This window comes from Procambarus clarkii, chromosome 1 (assembly GCF_040958095.1).
Source record: "Procambarus clarkii isolate CNS0578487 chromosome 1, FALCON_Pclarkii_2.0, whole genome shotgun sequence".
NCBI classification, from domain to species: Eukaryota; Metazoa; Arthropoda; class Malacostraca; order Decapoda; family Cambaridae; genus Procambarus; species Procambarus clarkii.
The window spans coordinates 24,412,851-24,437,540 of NC_091150.1; the positions used below are offsets into that span (position 1 = coordinate 24,412,851).

A 24,690-nucleotide genomic window follows, 5' to 3' on the forward strand; every position below is an offset into this window, starting at 1 on the left:
GTCAAAATATATTTATAACTTGTATTATTTAGCCATGATAGTATTACAGAAGAGCCCGAGTGTGATAATGACTGTGTACAATGTTCAAATATTAGTGATTCAATGCTGTTCACGATTATCACAGCACCAGCCACAACACCACAGCATTATTTCGTCCATCTAGGAATCTTCAAACGACTTCTTAGGTTCCTTTACAAAATAAATTTGTGGTCAATTATGTATTTACAGGATTTAGTGACCAGTATTGTGATAACAGCAGGACTGTGGTGATAATAAGCACTGTGCATAGTATTGTGGGAGGAGGAATTGTGGTGAGGGAGGGAGGGAGGGAGGGAGGGAGAGAATCGAGGTATCCTCACTGTGTGGCAACCACTCTTGTTTTGCTCATCATACTAGCTTAGTGGTTCACTATGGTGAACACATTTGTACATGGGTATATACAATGTGTGTATATAGTGTAGTAACAGCAACAGGAGTATGTTGGGAGGAGCTATTTTGGTGAGGGAGGTGACGTAATCGTAGCGTCGTCTGCTGGCTGCTGTGTGATTTCTCATCCAGTGTATGGTAGCCACTGTAAAGTTTGGACACAATAATGGCTTACTTGCATAGTTCTGGTGAATAAAACATGTAGATAGGTATACATAACATGTGTAAATAGTGCAATACAAACAAAAACAGTATGGTGGGAGGAGCAATGTTGCGAGTAAGATGTTGGAGGAGTGAGGGAGAGACTGGATGTTGGAGGAGTGAGCGTGCGGCAGCTGACACTCGCGGAGTTCTAAATGTGTTCATGGTGAATGTATATAGTGTGTGGTAGTGTATAGTGTGTAAATAGACTGTATATATACATAAATTAGCATAATACAATGGAAATATGTGTTGGCTATGTGTACACGTGTCATGCACGTAACACATTGTCTTCGGACAGTATGGATGTTCTACTGCCATAATATAGTGTACGTGTTCATTATACATAGGATTGGCACGTAAAAGAATATAAAATGTATTTGGAACTGTGCACAGAAAATTAGCAAAAATATATTCGCGGCAACTCACGCATCCTGCTCCGAGCGCCCTACCGACCCCGGGGGCGTATGCCACGGGCGACCAAGGAGTGATGACGGCACGCACGAACTTACGGACCCTATAGCAGCTAAAGTACTTACAATTTCGACCGTCTGTTACTATACCCTTACTCAGGGAAGGATTTTTTACTTCAAAAACAGAAAAGAATTTTTCCAGAGATTTTATTTCCTGCGCACTGGGGGGTGTCATATTTGGAGGCCGCGCAGTTAAGGGGTTAATAGGGTTAAAATAAATTTCACATTCTGATTGTATCTTGTAATGATGATGTTCTAATACTGTATGTAATTTTAACAGGTTCTTGATCAACTGCTGTTCAAGCGTTTATTGGTTCATGGACATCCTCAGTCTGAGACGTCAGAGAACAGACTTCCTTGGCGCATACTTAGTATCATCACAAAACACAGCTTTCACAAGTTCTTCAACAAAGCTCTTCTTATGTGGTCCAAGTCAGAATATTTGAGGTAAGAGCTTAAGAACACATTTTACCAAAGAGGGTATAGATTAAAATCTTTGATTGCTCATCCATCTTTCACAAAATAATAATAAAAAAGCTCTTTGCAGTAAACCTATTGACCGAAGTGAGTCAGCTTTTATTTATACCCAGGAAACTCATTCATATACAGTATGTCTTATCTTTGGTTAGAACAATCCGTCAATTCCTATATTTATAATGTTACCCAGTAACTTCTTTCTTAACCCCTGGGCAGCGCTGCTATTAATAGCCAACAACACTGCTGTGCACAAAAAAAAAAAAAATCTGTGCGTCTTCGGGGTGTTTTCTGGGGGAAGCCCCGTCGGCTCCCCGGAGCTATCCCAGGCTTATCAAGTCTAGCCAGCCAGTGGTCTACCCTTGTGGTCATGATGTGTGGAAGTATGCAGCTCTTGCTGCCATATTTGGTAATATGTCTTGAATCGATATTTGGGCGCAGGGGTTTTGGGAATCGAACAGGGTCCTGACTGTCAGATATCTTGTTAACGTCTTGAGCCTTCTGTGGCCTTGTGCTGTCTGTCGCAGCCAGTTGTCCCGTCTTCGTCATGAGACCCGTGGTGCCGCCACCGCCGAGAAGCATATTGGCATGTCCTAATTCATCTGGGGTTCAGGAACTGGTTGGGTTTTGTGGTGGGGGTGGCATGCTTTTTGCTTTCGATGCCTTCTGTTTGACCTGAATCTGGCACCCCACATTTTCATGCATCTCACCCGGGTCGTGGTGGCCCGTTTGGGTCTGTTAGGGGGTTTGGGTTGTGGCCTACCTCGACGACTGGCTGGTGTGAACTCCGAACCAGCCCTTTATTGAGGACTCTTGTTGGCATGTGGAAGACAGTGGTGGGGAGGAGGAGAGGTGTTAGTGTTAGGAAAGGGCAATCCCCTTCCAATATAACATCAGGCAGTGATGACTTTTCTGGGGTACTCTCTTTCCAATGTTTTGCAGGCATTCCACTAGGGCCTGATTGTGGCTCACTGCTTGTTCATCTTTTTTAAGAATCTGTCTAAAGATGCTTGTTTTTCCTATGTTTTAACACTTGTCAGTAGTGAGACATCACATACATTCACTATAAATGATCTCTTGTTTTTCCTCTATCATCATCCTCACAACTATTTTCTTAGGTTGGGCTTTACCACAGACTTTCTTGGGGCCCATGGGGTGATATATAATAAGAACTTTTATGTTCAGAAATCCCCAAAACAGAAAAACAATGAAATTCATTAGAGAGAATTCAAGAGTGGTCGCGGTTGTCGCTCTATGGGATACACTTGTAAACAACTGAGAGTGCCTCGCCCCCGTGCTCCCAGCACCACGTGTTTGTTTGACCCATGCATGTATATGTGCATGTATGTACACCCATACATACCATACAGGTGTCATACTACAAGTAAAACATCGTACACCAATTCAAATTTTATGATGAATTTGACATATGCTAAAAAAGTTGTTCTCTAGGGCAGTTGTATATCAAGGTACAGAGCACCACTTGGTTTCTGAACCTCTTGGGGACGAGACCCGTCGGTTAACATGTAAGTTCGTAAACGAGAAATAATGGGAAAAAATAAACTAGAAATGTAAAAAAAAATTACGAAAAAGTTATGAAAAAAAAAACTTTAGGGGAAAAAATCGACAGGTTCATAGCGTAAATGTGACCGTATTTTGTTTCAAAAATGCGTTTGTACTCCCCAATAAGTGAAGTCTTGATCCGCTTTATAAAAGTCCTTAATTGTTCCTAGCTGATTATTAAGACGTCTGGCAAACATCCTCTGGATGTTTCCTGCCAGCCTGCAAGAACATCCTGCCAGCCTGCCTGCCAGCCTGCCTGCCAGCCTGCCTGCCAGCCTGCCTGCCAGCCTGCCAGCCAGCCTGCCTGCCTGCCAGCCTGAATGCCAGCCAGTCTGCCAGCCAGTCTGCCAGCCTGCCTGCCAGCCTGCCTGCCAGCCTGCTTGCCAGCCAGTCTGCCAGCCAGTCTGCCAGAGTCTGCCAGCCAGTCTGCCAGCCAGCCTGCCAGCCAGCCTGCCTGCCTCACTCTGCCTGGCTCCCTCCCTGCCATACTGGCAACGGGTTGAGTGTGTTAGGCTTAAAATTCGGGAGTGAGCCAGTCTCTCCCCCACCACCCTCACCACCAACAACCCCCCCCCCCCCCTACATCCCATACTCTCTCTTAAAGGTCACGCGGTTCAACCATGTGACTATCTCTGCCTCTCTGCCAGCCTACCTCCCTCTCTGCCTGCCATCCAGCCTGCCTCCTCTCTGCCTGCCATCCAGCCTACCTCCCTCTCTGCCTGCCATCCAGCCTACCTCCCTCTCTGCCTGCCATCCAGCCTGCCTCCCTCTCTTCCTGCCATCCAGCCTGCCTCCCTCTCTGCCTGCCATTCAGCCTGCCTCCCTCTCTTCCTGCCATCCAGCCTGCCTCCCTCTCTGCCTGCCATCCAGCCTGCCTCCCTCTCTGCCTGCCATCCAGCCTGCCTCCCTCTCTGCCTGCCATCCAGCCTGCCTCCCTCTCTGCCTGCCATCCAGCCTGCCTCCCTCTGCCTGCCATCCAGCCTGCCTCTGCCTGCCATCCAGCCTGCCTCCCTCTGCCTGCCATCCAGCCTGCCTCCCCCTCTGCCTGCCATCCAGCCTGCCTCCCCCTCTGCCTGTCATCCAGCCTGCCTGCCATCCAGCCTGCCTCCCTCTCTGCCTGCCATCCAGCCTTCCTGCCATCCAGCCTGCCTCCCCCTCTGCCTGCCATCCAGCCTGCCTCCCTCTCTGCCTGCCATCCAGCCTTCCTGCCATCCAGCCTGCCTCCCCCTCTGCCTGCCATCCAGCCTACCTCCCTCTCTGCCTGCCATCCAGCCTGCCTCCCTCTGCCTGCCATCCAGCCTGCCTCTGCCTGCCATCCAGCCTCTGCCTGCCATCCAGCCTCTGCCTGCCATCCAACCTCTGCCTGCCATCCAGCCTCTGCCTGCCATCCAGCCTCTGCCTGCCATCCAGTCTGCCTCCCTCTCTGCCTGTCATCCAGCCTTCCTCCCTCTCTGCCTGCCATCCAGCCTGCCTCTGTCTGCCATCCAGCATGCCTCCCTCTTTGCCTGCCATCCAGCCTGCCTCCCTCTCTGCCTGCCATCCAGCCTGCCTCCCTCTCTGCCTGCCATCCAGCCTTCCTGCCATCCAGCCTGCCTCCCCCTCTGCCTGCCATCCAGTCTACCTCCCTCTCTGCCTGCCATCCAGCCTGCCTCCCTCTCTGCCTGCCATCCAACCTGCCTCCCCCTCTGCCTGCCATCCAGCCTGCCTCCCTCTCTGCCTGCCATCCAGCCTGCCTCCCTCTGCCTGCCATCCAGCCTGCCTCTGCCTGCCATCCAGCCTGCCTCCCTCTGCCTGCCATCCAGCCTGCCTCCCTCTCTGCCTGCCATCCAGCCTGCCTCCCTCAGCCTGCCATCCAGCCTGCCTCCCTCTGCCTGCCATCCAGCCTGCCTCTGCCTGCCATCCAGCCTGCCTCCCTCTCTGCCTGCCATCCAGCCTGCCTCCCATTCTGCCTGCCATCCAGCCTGCCTCCCTTTCTGTCTGCCATCCAGCCTGCCTCCCTCTCTGCCTGCCTTCCAGCCTGCCTCCCTCTGCCTGCCATCCAGCCTGCCTCCCTCTCTGCCTGCCGCTCTGCCTGCCTCTCTGTCAGCCAGCCTGCCTGCCTGCCTGCCTGCCTGCCTGCCTGCCAGCCAGCCAGCCAGCCAGCCAGCCAGCCAGCCAGCCAGCCAGCCAGCCAACCTGCCAGCCAACCTGCCAGCCAGCCTGCCTGCCAGCCAGTCAGCCAACCTGCCTGCCTGCCTGCCTGCCTGCCTGCCTGCCCCTCCCTCCCTAATTCTCTTGACTTCCCTCCCTTCCTGCCTACCTCCTAACATCTCTCCCTACCTCCCCCTCCCTCCTTGCATCTCTCCCTCCCTTTCTGACTAATTCTCCCCCTCTCTCATACTGCCTCCCACCTAAGCTCCCTCATCCATCCACCCACCAGTCAGCCATCACTGACGCAATGTGTGCATTTGGAGCCGACATGGTGCACAGATGGTTCTTAATTGTGCAGATAAGTAAAACAAAAGCACAGAATGAACATTCCAGCCTTATGACAATTCAAAATGATAGGAATAATAGGCCGTGAATCTGTGTGTCACAGTGGGCAAACTGGACCATCTCCCACCCACCACCACAGGCCAGGGTGACGCTTGGCGGACCCCTTCCTACCCGAACTTTGTTCGGGTAGCATGACTCCCCAACTCCATTCGGGAAACTGGAAGTTTCGGATAACTAAAGTTCGGAAACCAAGTGGTGCTCTGTACCACCGTAATATTATGGACCATTGAATGGAACTTGAGGGAAATCATTTACAAGTGCCAACTGTAGGCTAACCCAAAGCTATTCTTAGATATTTTAATTGTAATGACTAGGCCAGGGAGTGTACTTATGACGGGTGAAAATTCCATACTGATTCTGGCACATGCACAGATGTTGCATTAAATCCATTATATTGAGATTTGTTAGGGGTACTTGTAATGTGTAAATAAATATAATTATTAATTGGTGTGGTGAGTACTGTATTTAAGTATGATTGTAACCAAACCATTCACAGTAGTATCTTGTTATTAAAATATTTGCAACTCTTGATTCTCTGTACACAGGCCACAGGTAATGAGCATTGCACGAACTCATATTGGGAAGGAAAACAACGAAGAGGTGTGGACGTTGCTGGCACTCATTTCAAATTATGTCACGGTTAAGGATGCCACCTTTGCTGTGGATTACTTTGAAGAACAATGCCAAATCAATTCAGAGGTAAGGAGTCAAGCAGTCTAGTAGTTGCAACCACTGTATGGGCAGATTTGTTCCTGCCTGTTTTGTGCTGCACATATTTTCACTTCCTGTCAACTTAGCTAATCACCTCTCTTTTTAGCATAAAATATATATATTGCTTCCCTGCTCAATAAGGTAGTCATCTGGTTATTTTTCTAACTTTCATCAGTTTCTGTGTAATATCTAAAAATACCTTCATGTCTTACCTAAACTTGAAACATTTATGTATGATGATAAAGAGATTGTATAGGTTACAATTTGGTTAGTACAGTACAGTGAAACCTCGGCTTACGAATTCCCCTATTTACAAATTTTTCTGGTTACGAGCTCAATTTCTTTGTTAACCCTTAAACTGCGCATGGGTATATATACGCCATGAGTAACATGTCCCACGGTGCGCATGGCGTATATATATACGCCATAGGGTGCCAGGCACGATTCAAATGGCCAACGGCTACACAGGGTTCACATCAGCTTCCTCAGGGCTCTTGTAAACAGATGCCATGTTTAAAAAATCGTGGGCAATATTCTCCAGTGTGAGAGCCACAGTACTGTTGGAGCAACCAATGCTGGTGCATGCAGCATGAGCTAACAGCATTGCTGTTCAGCTTGTGACTACAGCATCACCTAAAATGTCAAAATAAATATGTAACTGCTATTATTTAGCGATGACAATATTACAGATGACTCCTGACTGTGATAAAAATGACCAGGATTGTGATAATAGCAGGATTGTTGATAATGCTGTGGGAGGAGTAATGCTGAGGGACGGAGGGAGATAGCATCGTTTACTGACTGTGGTCACCTGTTACTGTCTGCATTCACCATACCAGCTCAGTGGTTCTCTATGGTGAACACAAATGTAGATATTTATATATAATGTGTGTATTAGTGTAATAACAGCAAAATGATCATGTTGGGAGAAGTCATTTGGGTGACGGTGGTGGCGTCGTCTGCATGACTTGTCTAGTTGTGTAGAGGGTGGCCACTATGTACCCTACAAGCTTAGGTGTACAGTTACGGTGCATACAACATGTAGATACTTATATATATTGTGTGTATAGTGTAATAACACCCCAAACAGAATTGTTGGGGGATAAATTTAGTGAGCCTGACTGTGAATAAGTGAGGGAGGCAGCAGTCAGCTGACTGTGAGTGTAGTGATGTCTCTTAGTGCCTCAACTAACTATATTAGCTTAGTTGTACAATTGTGGTGAACAAAACATGTAGATACTGATATATAATGTGTGTAAATAGTGTAATAACTGCAAAACTATTTGCAGGCGATGAGTCACAATGACGTGGCTAAAGTATGTTAACTGCAAAACTATTTGTTTATTGTTTTATGAACGTAATAATTGAACAACTAATATGAACACCATACATTTGTGTATAGTGATGACTCACACATTTTATTATATAAATCTATCACAATACACACTATTGAATAATATTACTGCAAAAAACTAAGAAAAAATCAGACATTGAAATAATTAGGTAATAATATCTTTGTGGCAACTCTCACCTGTCAGCTCGGGTGATGCTGACTGGCTCTGACGACCACTCTGCCAACTCCCACTTTTTGCCAGACTTCCTCGGTCTATTGCGCCCAAAATATGTCGCCTACAATTTTTCTGTATTTTTCCCGTGCTTAACCCTCAAACCGCGCATATCATATATAAATGATATCAGTGACAAAACCGAAACCGCGCACATCATTTATATATGATTTCGTGTCTAGCGCTATAATTTAAACTCCCCGCCTGGGATAGGGGCAGCTATAGTACAGCCACGACCGATAGTTGCCAGATGCCACCTAGAAAAAAAATCCAGGCCAACATTCTTGGGTGTTACAGCGTCAGTATTGAGCAAGCCACCAAGGCTGGCGCACGCAGCACGAGCTCACAGCACCGCTGTTCAGCTTGTGACCACAGCATCGCCTACAAATACCATAATATATATGATACAGCTATTATTTAGCAGTGATAGTATTACTGAAGCCCCCTCACTGTGATAAAACTGACCAGGATTCTGATAATACCAGGATTGTGGTGATATTTAGCGATGTGCTCCATGGAGGGAGGCGTAAGGCTGTGCGAGGGAGGGTTGTGGCGTCGTCTTCTGACTGTGTGTGGCCACCATTTATTGACTGCACTCACCATACCAGCTTAGTGGTTCGATATGGTGAACACAAATGTAGATACTTATATATAACGTGTGTATAGAGTGTGATAACAGCGAGAGGAGTAGGTTGGGAGCCGCCATTTTGGTGAGGGAAGAGCGTCGTCTGCACGTCTTGGCATGGTGTTTACTGATGGCCACTATGGTCTTTGGGCACCATACCAGCTTATTTGTTCAGGTATAGTGAATAAAACAGGTAGATACTTATATATAATATGTGTATATAGCGTAATAACACCACAAACAATATTGTTGAAGGACAAATATTAGTGCGTCTGGCCTTGAGGGCGGCCGCCGATCAGCTGACTGTGTGAGTAGCTACGTCTTTGTGGCCTTTACTCACCATACAAGCTTAGATGTACAGTTATGGTGAACAAAACATGTAAATACGTATATATAACGTCTGTGTATAGTGAATAAATACAGAAAGAGTATTGTAGGAGGTGAGTGAGGAGGTGTTGAGGGAGGGAGTGGCAGTGAGTGGCTCGCTGGTGTTTGGCGGTCACTCCTCGTTGCTTTTTGACTCACAAGACCAACTTAGTAGTTCGTTATGGTGTACAAAACATGCAAATACTTATATATAACCTGTGTATATAGTGTAACAACAGCAAAACTATTTGTTTATTGTTTTATGAACATAATAATTGAATCACTAATATGCACACCATAATTTTGAGTACAGCGATGGTTCACACATTTTATAATATAAATATACCACAATTCACTGTATGGAATAATATTACTGCAAAAAAACTAAGAAAAAATCAATCAGAGACATTGAAATAATTAGGTAATAATATATTTGTGGCAACTGCTGTCTGACAGCTCGGGCGGAGAAGACCTCGTCTGGCGAAGGCTCTGCCAACGCCCCTTTTTTGCCACACTTCCCTACCCTATTGCGGCTAAAATATGCCACCTACGATTTTTTTGTTATTTTTTCCGTGATCAGGGAACAAAAATTAACACTTCTATAAGACGAAAGAATTTTTTGGATTTTTTTTTTGTTGCGCCTGTGGGTGTGAATTCCATTTGGGCCCCTAGCGGTTTGAGGGTTAAGGAACACAAATTAAAATTTTTAGAAGACGAAAATTTTTGTTAGAATTTTTTTTACTTGTGCACAGGGGTGTAAATCTCCTCAGGACCCCTTAGCAGCTTTTTGGTTAAATTTGATTTGGTATAGGAGCTTTGCCTCGAGTTGCAAATTTGTTGATATACGTATGGGTCGACCGAGCATGTGGTTCCTGGTGGAACATGTGACTGCGCCTCAGTTTAACAGTGCTTCTCACGTAGTGACGATCGCGCTTGAATTCTTTGTAAAGAATTTCATTGTTTTTCAGCTTGTCTGGGAAAAGCCCCCTTCGGCTCCCCGGAGCTAACCAGGCTGATACGAATGTATTAGACCCTGGCATCAGTGGAGTTCCATGCGCATGGAGTTCTAGGTATACCGGGTGACCACAAGACAAAACATGTCCCCCTCAGAGAGGCACGAGGGGCAATGGCCTACAGAAACCCCCATGTGGTTGGGAGCTTTCTATGTCTGCCATCAACCAGGTCAGGCACCCAGAAAGGTAAGCACCCAAAAACAACCCCCCCCCCCCCCCTATTCTGGTTAAAATATTGCTACTGAAAGCCGAACTAGTGGACAGAACTCATCAAATGAAAATGAGCAAACGAGCATGATGTCACCACATCACCACATCTCTGTCTGCGCAACCCTTCCCCCAGGAGGGGGAAGGGTTGCCCCCCAGACCCCTGCGCCGGCTATCCACTCTGCAGTTCTGTGGCTTCTGTGAATTGGCTAGATCGCACACCTCTGGCTCCTGCTTTTCCGGTTCTGCACCTTGTGGTATGGTGCTGTCTTATGGTGTTGCACGAGCCAGAAGTTTTTTCCCAAGTACTGCATGAGACTAGGGTCCCCTTACCTAGGTGCCCTGAAAGTACTGCCCTTGGGTCTTGGGGCCACCTTCCACAAATCACCTTGGGGTCTACCTCCGCAAGGTGTTTTGCTGCTCGGTGATTGACCGCACTTGGAGTCAGCTGTGGTGTTTCATGCACCACTGTTTGCCTCTGGGTAGGGGAAAGTTTTGTCACTGGTTGGGGGTGCAGAGCACTGTACGGCTAGTTTTCACCTCTCATAGCAGCTGGCTCTGTTCTGCCTGGGCCTGTTGTCCTCTTGCAGGATTTTTCTTTTGTTTTTGTTTCCCTGCCTGGTGGGGGGTCTGCTCCTTGGTTTTGGTCACACCCATTTATATCTTGGTGGTCCTCCACTAGAACCCTGTGAGTGAACACGTCCCGGGGGTTCAGCTTTAGCAGTTTGCTTGGTAACTTTGGGCGCCAGTTAGCAGTATCCTGCCTGGGGTTCTCTTAGCGAGATTACATGACTAAGGGCCCCTGGAAAACCCCGCTGGGGCTCTTTGGTTCGATGGATGCGACCCCTGGGTATCCTCTTGCTTCATGCGAGTTTGAAGGTTTCTTTTGTCCCCTTGTCTCAGGGTGACAGTCACCATTTGTGCCTCCGTCATGCTGTCTGTTGGGCCGGTGACACCTTCAACCCGGATTCCTGCGAGTCTTGTTCCTTGTTTGTACTCAAATACACGCAGTCCACTAATCATGATATTTAGGTGCAGGCAGCTTCAGCGTTGCATGCTCGGTTTAGGTTGCTGCAACGTGGATGCCCTGTTTTGGTTATAGGGACCCAGACTTAGGGGTGTTTGTCTCTCTGACTTTGGTTTAGTCCACGCCCCCTAGTATTTCCTCTTCTGTTGTTCGTCCCGGTCAACCCTCCCCTCCCCCTTGCTTCTGGCTCCAGTGAGTCTGAGGGTTTGGAGTTGAGACAGGGTTTAGTTGGTGCTGAGACTCAGGCAGTTTCGGGGGCTGCCCATTCTGGTGTGGTAATGGAGGCATTTGAGCATGTTCCTCCAGCCAGAGCTTCTGGGTTTGACCAGTGGGCCCCCCTTCATTCCTGCATTTTTTTGCCTGCTCCTGCCTTTTCTTTTGAGGTGGGGGAACTTGGAGGACGGCTCGGCCCCAGGTCTTCATGGGGAGGCAAAATAAGGACCCTTCCATAGAAACCTCTTTTTCTCTTTAGTCATCCTCACATGTTTTTTCATAGGTTGAACCTTACCACTGACTTTCTTGGGACCCATGGCATGGTATACAATAATTACTTTTATGTTCAGAAACAAAAAATCCAGCGTTGAATGTAATGAAATACCTGTTTCTGGGTGTGGCCAAACCAAACTCGGCGGGTAGACCATCACGGCAAAGTTCAGGCTCCTGCACAAATCCTCAAGCAACTGCCACGTGACCCGGGAGCCCCCAGAAACAGGCGAAGGCATGACTACAGTCAAAACTGTAACATCAAGCCCCGCTCAGAGGATACAAAAACCCAAGTGGGGGTCCAATGGGGCCAAGGCCCGCAAGTCAACCCCTCCCCCCGCCCTGGGGAGGTGCACCACGTGGCTGCCTTAATACTATACTCACTTGATGCTTTTCACAAAATTAGGAGAGAAAAATGTTACCATTTCAGTGGCATGTAACACATCACTCTATCATATTCCTTAGTCAAAATGAAGAATGCATAATAAATGGGGTGTGTCAGTGGTGAGAGGGATGTATTAGGGGGGGTTAGGAAGTCAGCTAGCCTCTATGTTTTTCTGAGGAGAGCCCTGTCGGCTCCCTGGAGCCATCCAGGCTGAATGGATATGTATATCTTTCTGGCATCAGTCAATGCATGGAGTTCTTGCCTACCGGGGACCACGAGCCAGAACCTGGCCTCCGTCATGAGAGGCACGAGGAGCAATGGCCTATTGAAACCCTCTTGTGGTTGGGAGCATTCTATGTCTGCCATTGATCGGGACAGGCACCCAGAAAGGTAAGTGTCCCAAAACAAACCCCTATTCTGGTGAAACTATTTCTTTGTCTTTCCCCTGTTTTGGCTTAGTCTGTTCCCTCCCCCCCCCCCTTCCTCCCTGCACCCAGATCCTTACCATCTGTGGGTTTTGGGGTCGGGGCGGGGTTTTGATGGTCTTGAGACTCGGGCGGTCTCGGGGATTTCCCCTTCCGGGGTAGCGACGGAGGCATTCGAGCCTGTTCCTCCAGCTGTGTTGTATGAGTCTGCTAGTGGGCTCCCTTCCTTAGTGTTTATCCAGCTGCCTCAGCTTTTTCTTGTGAGGCTGAGGCTTTGGGGGGATGGCTCGGCCCTGGGACCTGCCGTGGAGATTCCTGGGGCTGGGGAGGGGCTGACTTGGGGGCCTTGGGGCCTCGGGACCCCGTTGGACCCCGCCGGGGTTTTTCTCCCCCTCTGTGCGTGGCTTGCGGTTACGGGGAGTGGGTTTTTTCCTTTCCCCCCTCTGCGTACGAGTTGTTGGGCATTAGCCCCTCCCCAGGTTCGGTTCCTTGTCCCTTCAGGTCTGTCGGTTCCATCCTATTGGTGGGTACTCTTCTCCATTTTTTCACCCTTCTTCTCTGGGACGGGACTTCTCCGTCATGTCGGGGTCATGTTCCCCTCGTATCGGGGTTCTTTATGACCTTTGGTCTTTGATGCGGCTGTGCCTTTATGAGCCTTCGTGATTTTGTGCTCGTTTCTGAAGGATCTCGAAGGTTCTGGAAGGTCTTCAATTCTTCCCGTATTATTGGAATGTCTGTTATCTTCCGGTGAGGCTTACCTCCAGTTCTTTCTAGGACTCGTTAGTCCTCTTCCGTGCTTCTTCTTGGTTTTTGGTACTGTCTTGTTCTTTTGTAATTATATCTTCTCTGTGCTCTGTCTCAGCACTGCTAATATTCCTTACATACTCCTAGTTGGCGCCCTCCCCGCTTGGCGGGTCGTGCGGTTCGGACTTAATGCATCCTGCGCATGCGCCGTGGGAGTTTTTGTTATGGACGGTGTACCAAGGTGTTGGTGTTCCACCTCCTTTTCTCTCAGGTGCTTCGCCTCTTTCGCTCCTCTTATCTCTCCAGTCCGGGCCCTGTAGATACTAGGAGTGTTCTGGATTACCAATATGGGGAAGATGCCTAGTTTTTCTCTGCATATGGGTGTGGTGTGCCGCATTCGCCTCTACCCTTCTCTTCTTCATGTGCGGCTCTGGCCTTCTTCCACTAGCGGTACTCCCAGAATATTCTTGGCTACGATGTGTTGTGACACGTTAGTGCCTACGTTCTGCAGGCGAGTTTATGCGGTTGGATGTCTCTTTCAGCTGGGCGCTGGTTCGTGGTTTTTGTATGAGAGTTGGAGATTGGTTGTGACGTTTTGTTTGGCCCATGGCGTGCTTCTTCCTGTGGCCTTCCTTGTTTGTCAGTATTATTTGTTACACGGTGGGGCACGGCTCCGTCTTTCGGGGTCTTATCTTGGACACTCATTCCTTGACCGTCATGCAGTGCCTGGCTGAGCCCTTCCATATACATTGGCTTCTCTGTGTGTGGTTGATCATGTCCCCTTTCATTCCTGCTTGCTGCCTGTCTTCTTCGTTCCTCATCTTCCTTCTACACTCTTGTCCCTAGCTGCTGGTGCTTGGGCTGTTTTTCTGGTCTTTTTCTTATGTTTCCGTTTTTTCTCATTATCTCCTACACATACCAGATATTGATGCACTCACGGAGACAAAACTTGAAGATGTTATTTTAAATGCGGTCATATTTCCAAGGGGCTACTCAGTTTGGAGATGGGACAGAAAAATTGGGAAAGGTGGTGGCGTTGCTGTGCTGGTGAAGGAACACCTAAAGGTGAACGAAATAATGATTGCCAATTCACGAGAAGTAGAAGTAATAGCACTAGAGATCTGCCATGAGGATGATAAACAAATAATCATAAATGCATATAGTCCACTGCCAAGCAACACATGGACAAAGGAGGAGCTAGATAGTAAATGAGAGGGTCTTATAACAATAATGAGAGAGATTATAGCGAGAACAGATAAAGATAGATCACGACTGTTGATAGTCGGGGACTTCAACTTGAAATCTATAGACTGGGAAGCATATGAAGCTACAACAGAGGATTTCTGGGGGGAACCCCGTTGGCTCCCTGGAGCTTTCCCAGGCTGATATGCTAATGTCAGACTTTGGCATCAGTCATGTGTATGGAGTTCTTAGGCCTACCGGGGACCATGGCCAGAACCGGGCCGCCTCAGAGAGGCAAGGGGAGCAATGGCCTATAGAAACCCCCGTGTGGTTGGAAGCATTCTATGTCTGCCATCGACCGGAACAGGCACCCAGAAAGGTAAGCGCCTCAAAACAAACCCCTATTCTGGTTAAAATTGCTACCAAAAGCCGAACTAGTAGATAGAACTCCCCAACAGAAAATAAGTAAACTCGTGTGATGTCACACGTCGCTGCACCGCTGTCTGCGCAGCTCCCCCCTCCCCGGGAGGGTGAAGGGGGAGCCCCAGACCCTCCACACCGGCTACCCACACCTTAGTTCTTGAGGCTGATGCTATAGGCGAAGGTCGTGTGCTCTGGCTCCGGTGTCGCTACAGCACTGTGCTTTGCGTGTGGTGTTTGTTTTTGTGTGTGCGAGAGCCAGAAGTTATCTTCAGTACTCGGGCTGCATGCGCCTAGGGCTTCCTTCCCTAGGTGCCCTGTAAGTACTGCCCTTGGCAATACTTGGCCCACTAACACCCGTGGGCCAAATTCCCGGGTGTTAGGGGCCTCAGTATGTATAACGTGTGTATAGAGTAATAACAGCAATAGGAGTAGGTAGGGAACTGCCATTTTGGTGAGGGAGGTGGCGTCGTCTACACAACTTACCATGTTGTTTACTGGTGACCACTATAGTCTTTGGGCACCATACCAGTTTACTTGTACAAGTATGGTGAATAAAACAGGTAGATACTTATATATAATGTGTGTATATAGCGTAATAACACCACAAACAGTATTGTTGGAGGAGAAATATTAGTGTGTCTGGCCTTGAGGGCGGCCGCCACCAGCTGACTGTGTGAGTAGCTACGTCTTTGTGCCTTTACTCACCATGCAAGCTTAGATGTACAGTTATGGTGAACAAAACATGTAAATACTTATATATAACGTCTGTATATAAAAGCAAAAACAGTATGGTGGGAGGAGAATGGTGGCAAGTCAGGTGAGGTGAGGGAGGGAGGGAGTGGCAGCCAGTGGCAGGCTGCCACTGGCTGCCATTACCACTGCCACTCAGCATGCCAACTTAGTGGTTCGTTATGGTGAACACAAATGTAGATACTTATATATAGCGTCTGTATATAGTGAATAAAAGCAAAAACAGTATTGTGGGAGGAGAATGTGGGTGAGTCAGGTGACTTGAGGGAGGGAGAGAGGAAGTAGCAGCCAGTGGCGGGCTGCCACTGGCACTGCCACTCAGCATGCCAATTTAGTGGTTCGTTATGGTGAACACGAATGTAGATACTTATATATAACATCTGTATATAGTGAATAAAAGCAAAAACAGTATGGTGGGAGGAGAATGTGGGTGAGTGAGGTGTTGAGGGAGTGAGTGGCTGGCTGGTGTGTGGCGGTCACTCCTCATTACTTTTTGACTCATAATAGCAACTTAGTGGTTTGTTATGGTGAACAAAACATGCAGATATTTATATATAACCTGTGTATATAGTGTAATAACCAAAAGTATTTGTTCACTGTTTGATGAACATAATTGAATCAACAATATGCACACAATATTTTTGAGTACAGCGATGATTCACTCATTTTATTATATAAATATATCAAACTACACACTATTGAATAATATTACAGCAAAAAAACTACGAAAAATGAATCAGAGACATTGAAATAATTAGGTAATTATCTCTTTGTGGCAACTCTGGCCTGACAGCTGGCGAGCAACAGATTGTCTGGGACGCACGCTCAGTCAGCGCCTGTTTTTTGCCAGACTTCCCCGCCCTATAGCGGGCAATATATGTCACTTACGATTTTTTTTATTATTTTTCCCGTGATCAGTAAACACAAATTAACAGGTTTAGAAGAAAAAATAATTTTTTTTATTTGGTATGCACCTGTGAGTGACACATGCTAAATACCCAGGCGCCATACAAGGGTTAAATCTTGCGCGGTACTCCAAAACATCATATGATGCCGAGCACAAGTTACTGCAGGTCACTCAACGCATCATATGATGTCTTGCGCAACTTAAGGGTTAAAATCAGGTTTTCTCGGCCTGCGCAACACCTACCACGAGTAATGTCGTGGCAGGTGTTACGCAGGCCCCTAAGCACCCCAGACCTCAATTAGGTACTTATTGGCTCCAAAAACTGGCCCCAAACGGCTGCTTTAAAGGAGCCAGTCTTCACGCGATTTCTCTGGGCTCTTAACTCTTGGTTTCCAATTTTTACTGCACTAAGTACAGGCCAGTTTCCACAACTGTCTCATTGCTGCTTAAATATTACTGTTACTCTGATGGGCTGGTTCTTACAATGTGGGACATTTGGGGCTTGACTCTATTTATTTAATTAATAATGTAATGAATTCAATTACGAAGGACCACCCGCTTTTATAGTAAAGAGGGAAACTAATAAAATGTGATCATTAGAAAATTCCTAGAAGAACCAGTAACTATGGATAAAATACTAGAGAATATAATCACTTATATAATTAATGGGCTGTATATAATTTAATTGAATCAAAGCCTCAAACACCTACATTGGGGGGGTATTACTAGAACTTCATATATGTCTAGGAACTAGTGTGGTTCGTGCACCAGTTCATTATGCAATAACCTAATCCTATGACCAATTACGGAATCAATAAATTTGTCACCAATAAGAATACAGATTATGAACATCAGAAATTAATGATTATAATAAACACGTGTTAATCCAGAAAACAGTGATCCGTAGTAATAATACACTACAGATAATGTAATTAATGGAGTACGGAAAAGGGTCTTAGCTTGAAGACGTTTTCCAAGACATCGGTCATGAATCATCCTCGGAATCTCCTGAACTCATCATGGAACACTGGGAGATGATTAACACGGGAAATGACAGCTCGGGGAATTCTTCACACACAAGCTGTAAATCAAAATATATTCAGCAGCAACATGTTAGGCTGCTAAATATCGATGTTCAAGAAATTAAAATGGAGAGTGGAAACCTGTGTTTTATTTTAGTCGCTCGGCGTGACGGCAAGCTATCCGGCTATAACCTATCCATAATGATGCATCAAAAGGGAATAAAGGTACTTAGCTAATAGGGCACTGTGTAAGTTGAGGCTTGCCGAAGCTCGCGTCCTAGGTTCTGGCGTCGTAATAACGGACACGTGGTGTCGAGCCTAGCCTAGATGTTGACGCGCTTCTCTGGCCGGTCACGTTGGGCTACACGGAACAAATTGACAGGTTCCAGGCTGAACGTCAAGTTAATTCTCGTTGACGATTCGCCAGGATGTATCCTGTGACACTGACACCAGCTAAGTTGCTATATTCTGCAACAATTCTTCACACCTCACAGTGGCGACTTTCCTCTTCCACATGCTCTCGGTGGCGTCTTCTCGAGTAATGGCGTCTCCTCTCCCTGCGCCGCGTCTCGCATTTGTTACACAAATTATTTACTGCGAATAATATTATTTCTCGCAGTTGCGACTAAAATGCTTGGATAATGACGGGTTTATAATTCAGAGGAGTTAAATATTATTGTTTGCTCGTTTTACGATGGTAAACGAGCAATGGAGATGAATTTAATTCTCTCCATGGCATTCACGCGTGACGTTAAATTTATTACCAGATAACAGTTGTAACTAGAAACGCTCTATTTGGCATTATTTGGGAGTCAGGTTATCGGTAAATGATTATCACACAGAACACTGTTGGTTTTAGAGAATCAAACTCAATTCTCTGACACACTGGATATAGATGTGTTTATTATGGTGGAATCTGACGCAATACTGGCGTCTGGTGACGTAAGAATTCTAGCATTATTGTACAGATACAATTATTAATACACGTGAACTCTACGGTTGGTTAATTTTAGTTACTACAGTGATTAGTAGATTTAGTAATAATAATAATACAACTGTGTTGTATTAGTGTTGGAAATTTCCAACATATAAAACCACCCAGAGCCTTACCTCTGCCCCTAACTGCTGCTATATATATAACATTGCCACCATTGGGCCAATTTCTTGTTGCCCAAGACAGCTGCACTGGTCCCTTAACTTCCTCAAAGTTCACTTAAAGGTGCTACAGGCCCGTCTTTACCTTCAGTGTACCTATAGACCAAATCGTCAGTGTGTGTTTAGCTCCTGGGTCTGTTTGCTAGCTGGTGATGCACTCACTTGGTGCCTGACAAGTCATTCGAGTTCCACACTCTCCAAACCTCCATCCTGGCTTTACTTCCAAATCAAGTTCTCTTCAGTGTGAAAAGGTTGTGGCTTCATCCATCAACTCCACAGGAAAACAGGTCACTAACTTGGTCCCCTTCCTAACATGCCTATACTCTCTTAAACACAGTTGTCCTTCCTGATGACAAAGACATCTTACACCAGGTCCATTTCACTGTCACCACATCTTGCCTCTTCTCACAACCCTTTGTTGCACAGCTCCATTGAAACCACTTACAATGAGGTCAATGCCTGGGCTCTCACTTGCTGCTGGATCACCTTATCTCTTGCGTTGGACATGCTTGCAAGCATTGGTTAACAATATCTGTCCAGTAATGACAGTGACAGTGGACAGACGTGTGGCCACCTAAACTCTCGAGTGTAAAGTGACTTGCCTCGATGAATCTCTGTCCTTTTCTTGCTAGACATCACTGTCCTGCTTTGCACTGTTTGATTTCCACAGGTAGCATTGTCTTGGTTACCATGACAACTGGAGCCTCTAACTCATGGAATCTTCTGTGGTGCTGCAATCTTGGCAGGACAGTGCTCTCACCTCCCTGAGGCCTTCTCACCATATACAGGAACACATTCTTTAGCACTATCCTGGATGTTCCACTTGGAATTACGGGCGTTTTGCTTAACCGCTTGTCGGATCACGATGTAAATTTACGGACCGTGTTATATTGGGTATTTACTACTCGATCGACTTGGGGTTTGTATGAATATGTTTGCCATTAAATTTTGGTTTTCTCTAATAGGCACTGTGCCTATTTGAGAAAACGGCAATGTATTGTAACTTAGAGGAGAGACTATTGAGTTGGTGACACAACGAGGGTAATCGCCCACTCCACACACTCTTGTGTTGGCCGCGATCATGATTCTACATTTATATGCATATGTCTGTGTAGAGAATTTTATTCCGAACACTATACAAACAAAAAAAATGGAGTGAATCAAGTATTAACTTGAAAAAACATGAGCAAAGTAAAAACTTTTTACGCTCACGGGTAGAAACACGCGTAAGATTCGCGTAAGATTTTATTCGCCGCAAATTTATTTGACACTCTGTTGGCCAATTCTACCCATGTTCTTATAGAACTTTCTATTGCGAACACATTGCTATAAAAATGAAATACGTAGCTCGAGAAATAATGTCATGACAGTGAAATAAGTATAAACTTTCAAAGCGCTGCATCACAACAGTGTCGTCGCTGCTGAAATCACGGCTAACGCTTCGCCCAGTTCCCACACTCGTGCGGAACATAATTTGACATTGATAGGCATATGTCTGGGTGGGGAATTTTATTGCGAGTTCAGTGATATCAAAATAAGCGCTGTAGGATGACTGTGAGGCTGGCAACAAACGAAAGAGTATGAACATTTACTTCCTGTTTGGGTGTCACGGCGAGTCATCTTTGTGTTTATTTACTTCGTGGTTGGATAGCAAATGCTTGGGTGACATTTTATGCATATGATCTTGTAGAGAATTTTATTGCCAACGCATTGATACTAAAATGAAAAACGTAGCTCGAGAATTGATGTTAGGAGTGTGAAAAGATTATAAATTTTTTTGTGTTTACGCTTGAGCGCCCAGAACGCCAAGCGCACAACCCGCTTTTTTTTTCAGCGAGTGCCGCGCGCACTAAAGTGTTAACATCATAATATACATGCACACTTATCCTACCTAATTTCATGTGACTAAAATACACCGGCATGAACGAATAAACACCAAATTGATGGATGCCAGGTGGTAACAACTCTCATACAGGAGTATCCTAGGCTAGGCTACCTGGAATCATGATGCAACTTGTTTCCAGGTTGGCTATTGGTTAATTTCATTGGTTTGGTGTTGTCTTTCTTCACGAGTTTCACTCGTTAAAGAGTATGCAGTTATGCTTTATGTATAATTAACCATGGAGTTCTCTTTATTCCTCAGGTGGGATCATACACTCTTCTTCAAGTGTTAAAAGTGTTAAGTAACAGTATCAAGCACATACCTGGAAATCGTGCAGAGGCCTTGCAACAACAGCTGTTGGAACCTCTCACTAACTTCTCTGTCGGAGCTGAACTCATTTCCCACATGATGGATACTATAACTCTTCTCAGCTACAGTCTTCATGGTGATAATATGGAAGGTATGAGAATTTGGCATAATGGAAGGAGATTAATGCCATAACATATTAGGTTAGTACAGTACAATCTCGATTCAACGCACTATATGGGACCAACCCCAGTGCGTTGGAACGTTGGATTCGTTGCAAGAGGTGAACATCAGGAGGCGTTTGCATCAGTGTCTTTTTTATTCTTGTACACAATAAATATGCATTATTATATTATATATTGTACCTATATATTACTACTCTACTAAAAAATACTGTTACATTTGTTATTTACCTTATTGTTGGAGTTAGGTCTGTCTTAAAGTCTCATGGTGTTGTGAATGCTGTACAATAAATACGTACTGTAGTGTATTATGCGGTTAGCACTGTGTTAATTAAAAGTACAGTGGTACCTCGGAACACGAGTGTCCCTGTATGCGAATTTTTCGGAATACGAGCAGGATTTCCTCGGAAAATGTGTCTCGGAAGGCGAGGGTTACCTCGGAACACGAGTTTGTCGATACATGTACAGGCCGACTAGTGCATGGTGGCACGGCGATCGCGCCTCAGTTTACCAGTGTCTCGCGCCCAGTGACTATCCCACCTGAATTCTTCACAAGGATTTACAGTTTTTTGTCGTTTTTTTGGCCATTTGAGCATAAATGTTGTCAATATATATCTCGCCATGGGTCTCAAGAAAGCCATTGGTAAGGTTCAACCTAAGAAAATAGCTGTGAGTAGAGGCAGTAGAGGATGTCCCTTCTTGATTAAGAAAATGTGTGAAGTATGGGAAGAACTGAAAAGTTTTGTTGAAAAAACTCACCCAGATAAAGCTGTAGCAGGCCGTTGCATTGACCTTTTAAATGACAATGTGATGTCTTAATACAGACAGGTGTTAAAATGTAGGGAAAAACAAGTGTCTTTAGACAGATTCTTAGTAAAACAAGCAAGTCCTAGTGGTATGCAGGCAAAATGTGCCAGAGTGTGCATACCAGTGAAGTCCTCACTGCCTGATGTTATAATGGAAGGAGACTCCCCTTCCAAACAGTAACACCTCTCCTCCTCCCTCCTCCTCATATCTTCCATACACCAACAGCAGTCCTCAGCAAGGGTAAGTAATAACTTGAACATAGTTTTGTAAGTTTATTTAGATGAATTAGGTATAAAAATTTAGTTTGATGTGGGGTTTTTGGGGTAGTCAGGAACGGATTAATTCATTTCCCATTATTTCTTATGGGGAAATTAGCTTCGGAATACGAGTTCTAGGTATACGAGCCGTCTCCAGGAACGAATTAAACTCTTAAACTGAGGTACCCCCTGTACTGTAGTTCTGCTGTATGTTGAGTACTACAATACAGTTTATGAAAACTATTGTACACTAAAATTATGGCAACTTAAATTTTAACACTGTGTGCACACTTAAATTTAACACTTGTTTTAACTGTTCACTCCACACATGATGTTTTTAGATACACACAAAAATCACAATAACGTGATGCATCAATGAACAAATCCTCAAGGGCCGTGACGAGGATTCGAACCTACGTCCAAGATCATCCCAGACGCTGCCTTAATCGACTGAGCTACAACATGGTAAAAGAGTTGAAACCAGAAGTTCTACTGCCCTTACTTGGATCCTGCAGCCTCTCCGAGACACAAACCAGGGTTTTACACAACTCCACCATGCACTCGAGCTATGTCAATAGGCTGTTCTACCTCTTTGCCCTTACTTCACTCGTTTGTTTGTTTGTTCATTGATGCATCACGTTATTGTGATTTCTGTGTGTAATGAAGTAAGGACGAAGAGGTAGAACGACCTATTGACATAGCTCGAGTGTATGGGGGAGTTGTGTAAAACCCTGATTTGTGTCTTGGAGAGGCTGCAGGATTCAAGTAAGGGCAGTAGAACTTCTGGTTTCAACTCTTTTTTACCATGTCGTAGCTCAGTCGATTAAGGCAGCGTCTGGGATGATCTCGGACGTATATTCGAATCCTCGTCACGGCCCTTGCGGATTTGTTCATGTTTTTAGATGTTTGCATCAGCTTTGCTGGTGTTCGCTGCTGCTGTGTTGGCTTCAGCTGCTTCTGACCTGGTGTAAGCTGCTGTTATACTGGTACTGGGTACGGCTGTGCTCGTGCTGGGTATGGCTGTGCTGGTGCTGGGTACGGCTGTGCTGGTGCTGGGTACGGCTGTGCTGGTGCTGGGTACGGCTGTGCTGGTGCTGGGTACGGCTGTGCTGGTGCTGGGTACGGCTGTGCTCGTGCTGGGTATGGCTGTGCTGGTGCTGGGTATGGCTGTGCTGGTGCTGGGTACGGCTGTGCTGGTGCTGGGTACGGCTGTGCTGGTGCTGGGTACGGCTGTGCTGGTGCTGGGTACGGCTGTGCTGGTGCTGGGTACGGCTGTGCTGGTGCTGGGTACGGCTGTGCTGGTGCTGGGTACGGCTGTGCTGGTGCTGGGTACGGCTGTGCTGGTGCTGGGTACGGCTATGCTGGTGCTGAGTACGGCTGTGCTGGTGCTGGGTACGGCTGTGCTCGTGCTGGGTATGGCTGTGCTGGTGCTGGGTATGGCTGTGCTGGTGCTGGGTACGGCTGTGCTGGTGCTGGGTATGGCTGTGCTGGTGCTGGGTATGGCTGTGCTCGTGCTGGGTATGGCTGTGCTCGTGCTGGGTACGGCTGTGCTGGTGCGGGGTACGGCTGTGCTGGTGCTGGGTACGGCTGTGCTGGTGTTGGGTATGGCTGTGCTGGTGCTGGGTATGGCTGTGCTCGTGCTGGGTATGGCTGTGCTCGTGCTGGGTATGGCTGTGCTCGTGTTGGGTACGGCTGTGCTGGTGCTGGGTACGGCTGTGCTGGTGCGGGGTACGGCTGTACTGGTTGATTTTCTGCTGTTAGTTCGTGAAAAATATTGACTGATTTTCGTTTGTTTCCTTCCTTTTGTCATGGCCTTGGGACAAATATCTTTCATCATCCTTAGGTGTTGATAAAAGTTGGTGGGTTATTACGATTATTCTTCCACTGGCGGACAAATACATCACTCGCAAACAAAGCTAAGGGCACTGGGTGCCTACTGTACGAACGCAGACTAGGTCTATACACCCTGTAGTAGGCTGGTGTTTAAGCCAGATCCAGCAACATAAATTTCTCTCAAATATTGGATTTACATCAAATTATATATTTTTGGGTTATATATTTAGTTTAGTAACATGGTTAGGATAATAAAAGATATAAAAAATTATTTTAGAACTGATTTATTAATTTTATTATTTCGAGGCCGTAGGCCACTGAACTATGGTGACGAAATTGAATGAAACACGCATGGTGCTATGTGTACAAGGATTAGACCTGTCCCCTCGCACTGGAGTTGTTGTTCCAATAACATAAATAATTTCTCAGATAGCAGATGCCTATCGTATTACAGTATACAGTATTTTTGGTTTTATTTAGTTTAGTGTAGTTTAATTAGGATAATAAAAACCTATTAAAACACTGGTTTTTTAAATGATTAATTAATCTGAAACTTTCAAAGTCATGAGTCACTGAACTATGACGACACAGACGAAGGAAAACCAAGTGAGGTTTACAGTACAGTATTCCCTTATCTGTCCACCCTCACTCATCTTGTTTCTTCACAGAAAATGTCTGTAAGGAGATTTTACTACATGTAGCTAGCTAATCATGATTCAGTCTTTAAATTAATTTACAACGATACGTGTGCCACAAATCAG

The 24,690-nt window shown here is 46.1% G+C and overlaps 1 protein-coding gene across 1 annotated transcript in view; it reads left to right on the top strand.

Moving 5' to 3' along the window:
• Positions 1-24,690, top strand: part of Cap-D3 (Chromosome associated protein D3) — a 276,731-nt gene that overhangs the window by 39,834 nt on the left and 212,207 nt on the right. The window contains 3 exon segments of the mRNA XM_069323213.1: positions 1,381-1,547; positions 6,218-6,371; positions 20,806-21,004. Of these exon segments, the coding sequence (XP_069179314.1) occupies positions 1,381-1,547; positions 6,218-6,371; positions 20,806-21,004 (520 nt within the window).